This window comes from Sinocyclocheilus anshuiensis, unplaced genomic scaffold (genome assembly GCF_001515605.1).
Source record: "Sinocyclocheilus anshuiensis isolate Anshui unplaced genomic scaffold, SAMN03320099.WGS_v1.1 scaffold181, whole genome shotgun sequence".
NCBI lineage: Eukaryota > Metazoa > Chordata > Actinopteri > Cypriniformes > Cyprinidae > Sinocyclocheilus > Sinocyclocheilus anshuiensis.
Genome location: NW_015540898.1, coordinates 1,521,982 through 1,532,441, shown reverse-complemented (window position 1 = coordinate 1,532,441; position 10,460 = coordinate 1,521,982). Strand labels below are relative to the sequence as shown.

At 36.8% G+C, this 10,460-nt stretch overlaps 1 protein-coding gene across 4 annotated transcripts in view; it reads left to right on the top strand.

The window, feature by feature from the left end:
• The window catches only part of arnt (aryl hydrocarbon receptor nuclear translocator), a 24,125-nt gene extending 13,665 nt beyond the window's left edge, over positions 1–10,460 (top strand). Inside the window, exons 13-21 of one of the 4 annotated variants that reach the window (XM_016486858.1) lie at positions 709–860; positions 2,160–2,282; positions 2,509–2,578; positions 3,754–3,793; positions 7,522–7,618; positions 7,711–7,891; positions 8,869–9,052; positions 9,993–10,138; positions 10,262–10,460. In XM_016486858.1, the coding sequence (XP_016342344.1) occupies positions 709–860; positions 2,160–2,282; positions 2,509–2,578; positions 3,754–3,793; positions 7,522–7,618; positions 7,711–7,891; positions 8,869–9,052; positions 9,993–10,138; positions 10,262–10,348 (1,080 nt within the window). In that variant the 3' untranslated portion in view covers positions 10,349–10,460. Of the gene's footprint in view, positions 1–708; positions 861–2,159; positions 2,283–2,508; positions 2,594–3,753; positions 3,794–7,521; positions 7,619–7,710; positions 7,892–8,868; positions 9,053–9,992; positions 10,139–10,261 lie in introns of all 4 variants that reach the window. The other 3 variants (XM_016486856.1, XM_016486855.1, XM_016486859.1) reach the window with 3 other exon arrangements.

Below are 10,460 nucleotides of genomic sequence, written 5' to 3'. Positions count from 1 at the left end.
GTGTGTGTTTGTGTGTGTGTGTGTGTGTGTGTGTGTGTGTGTGTGTGAGAGAGAGACTGAGTGTGTGTGTGTGAGTGAGTGAGTGAGTGAGTGAGTGAGTGAGTGAGTGAGTGAGTGAGAGAGTGAGTGTGTGTGAGAGAGAGAGTGAGTGAGTGTGTGTGAGAGAGAGAGTGAGTGTGTGAGAGAGAGAGTGAGTGTGTGAGAGAGAGAGAGAGTGAGTGTGAGAGAGAGAGAGAGTGAGTGTGTGAGAGAGAGAGTGTGTGTGTGAGAGAGTGAGAGAGAGAGTGTGTGAGAGAGAGAGAGAGAGAGTGTGTGAGAGAGAGCGTGAGAGAGAGAGTGTGTGTGAGTGAGAGCGTGAGAGTGTGTGTGTGTGTGTGAGTGTGAGTGTGTGTGAGTGTGAGTGCGTTCATAAATTTTATATAATTTTATGTAATGTGTATGGCTAGAAAAGGTACTTTTGTTGCCTTTATAAAATGGCAGCAGTAGCAGTGTAATAAGGGACACCAGTGTTCAATACATAATTAAATGTATTAATAATATCGATCATCACAATATGGTGGTTGCCAGGTAAATTGACACATTAGCATATAATAGGCTATATGACCATTTGATCAGAATGTAGATCTGAACCTGTTCTTTTCATACCATACTGTAGCGTTAGTCCTCAATCCTTTTTAATGTGTTAATGACCTTTGACCCTCGATGCAGGTGGTGAAACTGCGAGGTCAGGTGCTTTCGGTGATGTTCCGGTTCCGCTCTAAATCCCGCGAGTGGATCTGGATGAGAACCAGCTCGTTCACCTTCCAGAACCCTTTCTCTGAAGAGATCGAGTACATCATCTGCACCAACGCCAATGTGAAGTTAGTACTGAAATGCATCACAAGATCAGATACTGACTTCACAGCAAATGTGATGTCACTCGCTTCGATATTTTGTTATCTAATGTAAGTTAATGCTGCTTACATTGTGACTTAATTGTTTTGGGGCCGCTGTTTAATATGTTTAGCATCATGTTATTCAGTGTTCTCTAATCCAGTATGACTTTATGCAGTGTGTCATATGCTTTTATGATCAAAGGTTAATTCCTGTGGAGGTAATCAAATGTAATTCAGTTTGTTTGAAGGCGTGTGTGTATGTCACAAAAATGTCTGGGTCTTATTTCACCCCAAAATAGTAATAAAAAGAGGAAATTATATAGAAATGACAAATAATATATAAATAAAGAAATTGATAATTGTTTTATGTATTATGACATAGTAAAATGAGACATTTCATGACAATTTAGCATATCTTCCTCCTCCCCAATTCTAATAATGCAGAAAATATATTTATTTCAGTTATGAACACCACTTTTGCTCACCGAGGCCGCACTTATTTGATAAAAGATACAGTAAAAACTGTAATATTGTGAAATATTATTACCATTTAATATAGATGATTTCTATGTGAATATCTGTTAAGCTGTAATTTATATCTGTGATCAAAGCTGTATTTTCAGCATCATTACTCCAGTCTTCAGTGTCACATGATCTTCAGAAATCATTCTAATATGCTGATTTACTGCTCAAGAAACATTTCTGATTATTATCAATGTTGAACACAGTCGTGCTGCACAATATTTTTGTGGAAACTGTGATGCATTTTATTTTTCAGGGTTCACAGATGAATAGAAAGTTCAGAAGAACAGCATTTATTTGAAATAGAAATCTTTCTATTTTCTATCTCAATTTAATGTGTCCATGATGAATAAATTAATTAATTTCTTTCAAAAACAAAAAAAATTACTGATTCCAAACTTTGGTAGTGTATTTCCTCGAATAAATTTTTTTTTTAAATAAAAAGTAATTGCATTACAGTAATGTGAATCATCACTGAGAATTATAAACAAACATCTGGACACATTATGATGATGAGACTTTAAGAAAAATGTGCTGAATTGTCCTGAAAAGGCAAAATTGTCACAATGTGAAAAAATCCGAAAGCTCCCAAATATAGGAGTTTTTTACATTTTTTTATGTGAAACAATGTCATGTTTGTTTGATTTTTGGGGTCAGTTAGGAGCCAGACATGTTTGAGCCGTGTGTGTCTGAGAGTGAGCGTGAGCTCTCAGTTTAATCTGACCGCTTTCTCTCCACCAATCCCTCTGGTTTACATGACAGTAGAGGTGCGAATCAGGACTCCCTGTCCCCCCTCTCTTCCCCGGGGGTTTCACTGCCCCCTTCACTGGGGCAAAGCAGTCCTAACTGCCCCTCCACCCCCAGCCCAGGGCAGGTCACAGCCAGGTGAGAGCAGACCAATGGTGCACTGGGTCTTTCTTTCTCCTCTCGGGTGAGCCTCTTTCCGTCCCGTCTGCTGCTGTCGGTCGGTGGTGGGTTAACAGCATGCTCTCTTCCCGTAGATAGCTGTGCTGTCCGAGGCAAGCTGAGAATGCTGTAGGTTGTCGGTGGTGGGTTTGACGGTCGTGACGGTAGGACTGCTTTCACATCAGTGTGGTTTGCTCTTCTGCAGGCAGTTGCAGCAGCAGCAGGCCGAGTTAGACGGAGGGATGGGACGAGACGCAGCGTATGAAACCAATCAGGTCACTCTTCCTCAGATGAACACACACACTTCCCCTTTAAATTACCACATCACACTCTGTGCTGTTTCAGTGCACAGGGTTGATTAGCAGATTAAAAAAATGTGTCATAAGGGTCCATTTTTTTAAATTGAGATTTATGCATCATCTCAAAGCTGAATAAATAAGCTTTCCATTGATGTACGGTTTGTTAGGATCGGAAAATATTTGGCCGAGATACAACTATTTGAAAATCTGGAATCTGAGGGTGCAAAAAAATCTAAATATTGAGAAAATCATCTTTAAAGTTGTCCAAATGAAGTTCTTAGCAATGCATATTACTAATCAAAGATTAAGTTTTGATATATTTACGGTAGGAAATTTACAAAATATCTTCATGGAACATGATCTTTACTTAATATCCTAATGATTTTTGGCATAAAAGAAAAGTCTATAATTTTGACCCAAACAATGTATTTTTGGCTATTGCTACAAATATACCCCAGCGACTTAAAACTGCTTTTGTGCTCCAGGGTCACAAATAGATGTAAATGAAATAAATGTGAAAAGTACCAGCACTGAATGAACTCAAAACAATGAGTTAACCCTCCTGAGCTTTTCACACGCTGGTTAACACTTAAAGAGTAAGAGTGTAATTTTGTCGTTGCTTAATGATATGTTCTAACACTAGTTTCCCTAAAGTGTTAACAGTAGAAGTAAGCAGTCTTGGGGATTTTGGCTATTTGGATCTTATTTACCCCATTTAATAAGATGAATAATTGGCTGCCGTGAGTGATTTTAGATCCGAAACGGTAAAAGTGTAACTTGGTTTTATTTACATGTACATTTCACAGTTTCACCCTCATTTCAGAATGTCTCTCGACAGTAAAAATATACACTTTCTTAGTTTAAAAAGAAGAAAATATGAGAATGTATTATGTATTTGAGCCAGATTGCTGCCATCTGGTGTCAAAAAATAAAACATAACATGGCTTAACAAATAAAATCAGCCTAGGAGAGGTTAACTGATTACAAAACATTCATTTGTGCTGTGAAGTGTTTCTGTTGTCTCACTTTAGCTCATTTTTCCCCATAAAGTCTGCTTCACATGTTAGTTGGGGTTTCTTCACCAGAAATGAGATTTGCTAACCTGCTCATGTAGTGAAGTGACTGAGCGTTTGTGTCTGTGTTTGTCTCAGGTTCCAGTGCAGACTGCAGGTGTAGTCGGTGCTGATCACAGTAAGACTCCCAATAAACACACACACACACAGATATATGGCCAAAAATATTAGCACTATATTTTTTCCATAGTATTCGATTTTGATATTTATCACAATATTAATTTAACACAGTTAATGGGGAAGGAATGTTTATTAGACATGTAGAATGAATGTAAACATAACTTATTTGTTTACAAGTAAACTACACAGAGTAACCTAGCTTTTACATTTTTTTTTCAATTCTGTTTGCTACAAATAATTTCATACAAATCTACCATAATGTTGTCTACTGAAATAAATCGTATTTACAAATTTACATTTAAAAAAAAAATTGTAATCAAATGAAGATGTAATTAATTAACATTAATTAATTGCATTTTAATTTTTTTTAAAGCATGGGTGAAAAATATCTTTATTGTATGATATTCCTTAAAAATTAGGGATGCACCGAAATGAAAATTCTTGGCTGAAGCCGAAACCCAACAAAATGAAACACTGGGCTGAAGGCCAAATACCGAGCAAGGTTTTACGAGTTTTAAATGAAAATTCTTGGCCGAAGCCGAAACCGAACACGGTTTTTCAAGTTTTTTTCCCCATGTATTTTGCCAATTTTTTTTTCACCATTGCATAAATTAAAAAGCCAAAATGTGCTTTTTACTGTTTTTTTTCTTGCTTTTCAAAGAAAAAAATCAATTACAAAACAATTAAAAAATATTTAAAACTGAACATTTTTAACATTCTAGCAGACACTATAAAAATATCTTCATGGAACATGATCTTTACTTAATATCCTAATGATTTTTGGCATAAAAGAAAAGTCTATAATTTTGACCCAAACAATGTATTTTTGGCTATTGCTACAAATATACCCCAGCGACTTAAAACTGCTTTTGTGCTCCAGGGTCACAAATAGATGTAAATGAAATAAATGTGAAAAGTACCAGCACTGAATGAACTCAAAACAATGAGTTAACCCTCCTGAGCTTTTCACACGCTGGTTAACACTTAAAGAGTAAGAGTGTAATTTTGTCGTTGCTTAATGATATGTTCTAACACTAGTTTCCCTAAAGTGTTAACAGTAGAAGTAAGCAGTCTTGGGGATTTTGGCTATTTGGATCTTATTTACCCCATTTAATAAGATGAATAATTGGCTGCCGTGAGTGATTTTAGATCCGAAACGGTAAAAGTGTAACTTGGTTTTATTTACATGTACATTTCACAGTTTCACCCTCATTTCAGAATGTCTCTCGACAGTAAAAATATACACTTTCTTAGTTTAAAAAGAAGAAAATATGAGAATGTATTATGTATTTGAGCCAGATTGCTGCCATCTGGTGTCAAAAAATAAAACATAACATGGCTTAACAAATAAAATCAGCCTAGGAGAGGTTAACTGATTACAAAACATTCATTTGTGCTGTGAAGTGTTTCTGTTGTCTCACTTTAGCTCATTTTTCCCCATAAAGTCTGCTTCACATGTTAGTTGGGGTTTCTTCACCAGAAATGAGATTTGCTAACCTGCTCATGTAGTGAAGTGACTGAGCGTTTGTGTCTGTGTTTGTCTCAGGTTCCAGTGCAGACTGCAGGTGTAGTCGGTGCTGATCACAGTAAGACTCCCAATAAACACACACACACACAGATATATGGCCAAAAATATTAGCACTATATTTTTTCCATAGTATTCGATTTTGATATTTATCACAATATTAATTTAACACAGTTAATGGGGAAGGAATGTTTATTAGACATGTAGAATGAATGTAAACATAACTTATTTGTTTACAAGTAAACTACACAGAGTAACCTAGCTTTTACATTTTTTTTTCAATTCTGTTTGCTACAAATAATTTCATACAAATCTACCATAATGTTGTCTACTGAAATAAATCGTATTTACAAATTTACATTTAAAAAAAAAATTGTAATCAAATGAAGATGTAATTAATTAACATTAATTAATTGCATTTTAATTTTTTTTAAAGCATGGGTGAAAAATATCTTTATTGTATGATATTCCTTAAAAATTAGGGATGCACCGAAATGAAAATTCTTGGCCGAAGCCAAAACCGAACAAAATTAAACACTGGGCCGAATACCGAACACAGTTTTTCGAGTTTTTTTCCCCATGTATTTTGCCTTTTTTTTTTTTCACCATTGCATAAATTAAAAAGCCAAAATGTGCTTTTTACTGTTTTTTTTCTTGCTTTTCAAAGAAAAAAATCAATTACAAAACAATTAAAAAATATTTAAAACTGAACATTTTTAACATTCTAGCAGACACTATACCAACAAAGCACAATTTAACTTAAAATTAGTAAAATAGTCATTTTTGGCCATCAGACCCCCTTCTTGAATCAGGCATTGTCACGTGCCTTGTAAAAATTCATAAAAATGTGACTGAGGAACTGACGACTGTATCAGCGCAGATTTTCCTCACGCTTTGGACTTTGAACCCTGGTTAACAAGCAGATCTGCTGCGAGGTCGTGCAGCGCTGTCAGAATACATGCAATGCGTGCGTGTATTAGAAAACATAACGTTCTGCAGTTTATTTACTAATTGTTTAAGGCCATTTCGTGATTTCAATCATCATACAGTAACCAGCAACAATCACACTTCCTCTTCTCATCAAAGACATGCGCTGCAGTCCTAAACAGTCTCTCGCTGTCGGTGCTTGTAATGATTTTTGTGTCTTTCTCCAGACAGTTTAAATGCTTCCACACTGCTGTCATGTGTGCTGCATAATAAAGAGTGCGCGCCTCTCACTCTGCGCTGGTTGCTATTTGATCGCGTCATGTCATTGTTCGGTACAATTTATTCAGTCTTTTCGCTTATTCGGCCGAATACCGAAAGAGCTTTTTTTGCTGTTTTAGGCCGAATAATTTCGGTTGCCGAACATTCGGTGCATCCCTATTAAAAATAATAATAATAATAGTCAATGCATGATATAATGTATACAATAATGTTTTATTACATTTTGTAATTGTTATTAATTTTATCATAATTTAGAAGTACATTTTGCTATGCAATAGCACTATATTTCTGTCATAATTTCTTAAGTTTAAAGTTAAACAGACCTTTTATTTTTTGAGTTCAGTGTGTATTTGACACTAGCTTTTCTCATACGTGACCCTGGAGCACAAAAGCAGTCTTAAGTCGCTGGGGTATATTTGTAGCAATAGCCAACAATACATTGTATGGGTCAAAATTATACATTTTTCTTTTATGCCAAAAATCATTAGGATATTAAGTAAAGATCATGTTCCAAAGAAGATATTCTGTAAATTTCCTACCGTAAATATATTAAAACTTAATTTTTGATTAGTAATATGCATTGCTAAGAACTTCATTTGGATAACTTTAAAGATGATTTTCTCAATATTTAGATTTTTTTGCACCCTCAGATTCCAGATTTTCATATAGTTGTCACAAACCATACATCAATGGAAAGCTTATTTATTCAGCTTTCAGATGATGTATAAATCTCAAAATTTCAAAAAAATGTAACCTTATGACTGGTTTTGTGCTCCAGGGTCACATATGAAACGGTGAAATGCGTGTGCATGCTTGAGTATGTATGTGTAGTAGATGAAACTGTGCTGCTCATTCATGCAGAACATCCAGACAAGCACCTGATCATTGGCTAAATGTCAAAGATGACTCAGAAGTGTATTACTGATGTCATGGATGTGTTATCGTCCAGGCCTAATTCATAGTCACAGTGATTGACAGGTGTCTGTCTCTCTCAGACTCTAAGGCCGTGTCCTCCAGTGCCTCCGGTGGACAGCAGCTTTACCCACCAGCAGCGTCTTTCCCCAGCTCTGCTCGTCCCAGCGAGCCCTTCAGGTGCCACACACACCCCTCATCTCTATCCTGTTGTCTGTCATATAATGTCTGCTGTTGGCATGATCTCACTCTCTGCTGTGGTCTGGTCTCAGGTCAGCTGGGATGGCTCAGCAGATGGTTCCTCATTCAGCAGGTCAGATGCTGGCACAGATGTCCCATCAGAGCGCACCGTCTGGAGTCTCCTCCAGCAACAACAGCCTCATTCAGGCCCAGACGGGACCCGCAGCGCCTCCTGGAGTCTGGTCTGCCACACGACAGCCCTTCAACACACAGGTAGACATTTAAAGTGTGTTTACACCTTGATATATTCATATACAAATGTGACCCTGGAGCACAAAAGCAGTGTTAAGTCGCTGGGGTATATTTGTAGCAATAGCCAACAATACGTTGTATGGGTCAAAATTATAGATTTTTCTTTCATGCCAAAAATCTTTAGGATATTAAGTAAAGATCATGTTCCATGAAGATATTTTGTAAATTTCCTACCGTAAATATATCAAAACCTCAGTTTTGATTAGTAATATGCACTGCTAAGAACTTCATTTGGACAACTTTTGTTGATTTTTATTTTTTTTGCACCCTCAGATTCCAGATTTTCAAATAGTTGTACCTCGGCCAAATATTGTCCTATCCTAACAAACCATACATCAATGGACACAGAACGCAAAAGATTTTATTATTATTATTATTATTATTATTATTTATGATTATTATTACACTACTGTTTGGGGTCAGTAAAATTGTTTGATGTTTTTGAAAGAAATCTCTTCTGCTTATCAAAGCTGCATGTATTTGGTCAAAAATACAGTAAAAACAGTAACATTATGAAATATTATTACAATTTAAAATAACTGTTTTCTATGTGAATATATTATAAAATATAATTTATTTGTGTGACATATACAACATGTCTAGATGGTATCACAGTTTCCACAAAAATATTCATCAGCACAACAGTTTCCAGCACTGATAATAAATCAGCATATTAGAATGATTTCTGAAGATCATGTGACACTGAAGACTGCAGTAATGATGTTGAAAATACATCTGCGCATCACAGAAATAAATTACATCTTGATATATATTCACATAGAAAACTTTTTAAATTGTAATAATATTTCACAATATTAATTCACAATATTTCATTTTTTATTATATATTTTATCAAATAAATGCACCCTTGGTGAGCATAAAAATGTATTTCAAAATGTCTTTCTTTTCTTGTTGTTGCAAATACTCTCTTTGTCCAGCAGATAGCAGGTCAGGCTGTGAAGAGTCAGTCAGCTCAGTTTAACATGGGAGGTTTCAGCTCCGCCCCTTCATCCTCCACTTCCTCTTCCTTTGGCCAGATGGGCGGGGCTTCTGCTTCAATGGCAAACACATCAAATTACCAACAAATAAACAGCCACAACAACCCTTCAACTAATGGATTCGGTAAATATTTAGCACAATGTTTATATTAACTAGATTGGCTTGAGAAAGCCTAGCCTGAAAGTTAGCATGATTGGCATGTTTTTAGCATGATTAGCCTGTTACTAGCATATTGCTGGCATGATTAGCAAGTTACTAGCATGTCGCTTGCATGATTAGCCAGTTACTAGCATTTCGCTAGCATGATTAGCAAGTTACTAGCATGTCGCTAGCATGATTAGCAAGTGACTAGCATGTTGTTAGTATGATTAACAAGTGACTAGCTTGTTTCTAGCATGATTAGCATGTTGCTAACATGATTAGCAAGTTACTAGCATGTCGCTAGCATGTTACTAGCATGTCTAGCATGATTAGCAAGTGACTAGCATGTTGTTAACATGATTAGTAAGTGACTAGCCTGTTTCTAGCATGATTCACATGTTACTAGCATTTTGCTAGCATGATTAGCAAGTGACTAGCATGTCGTTCGCATGATTAGACAAATGATTATCATGTCGCTAACATGATTAGCAAGTGACTAGCATGTCGCTCGCATGATTAGACAAATGATTATCATGTCGCTAGCATGATTAGCAAGTGACTAGCATGTTTCTAACATGATTAGCATGTTGTTATGATTAGCATGCTACTAGCATGTTGCTAGCATGATTAGCCAGTTACTAGCATGTCGCTAGCATGATTAGCATGTTGTTAGTATGTTTCTAGCATGATTAGCATGTCGCTAGGATGGATAGATAAGTAGATAAAAACTATAAGTCAGATCAGTCTGAAGAGCTGGGCTGGGTTTGGTGGTTCTAACTTGAAAGCTCTAGAAGGAGTAGCGTTCAGAAATTGAGTCTAAGAGGAATAATAATAAAAAGCTTAAGTAGCAGATTTCTCAAGCCAACCTAATAATGGTATTTCCTGTTCCAGCGCTCAGTTTTGCTCTTGCTCTTTCGTTCAGGCCACATTAATCAGATGGGAGCGCAGTTCAGCTCCAGGCCAGCAGAGGGAGTGTCAGGCTGGCAGCAGTGGCAAACTCAGCCACACACTCAAGGCACTGCAGACGCACACCAGCAGCCTCAAAACAGCCAGCCAGAGATGTTTCAGGTGAGTGGAGCCGACACAACCAATCACGTCTGTCTTTTAAAGGAATAGCTCACCCAAAAATGAACATTTCTTGAAAATATGCCTATAATTCCTATAACCTGCCTCTCTTTTTCTCCTCTTCAGGATGTTATCTCCATGTTGGATCAAACCGGCAGCTTCAGCAACGATGATTTCGCCGAGATGCCCATGTTTCCTCCTTTCCCCGAGTGATCCCGCTTCACTCCCTGTTGCTCTCTCACGCGCCGTTTCTTACTCTTTTAACCAAATCAATGGCAGAGCGGAGGCACGGAGGGATCTAAAACGAGAGAGAGACTGATGCATT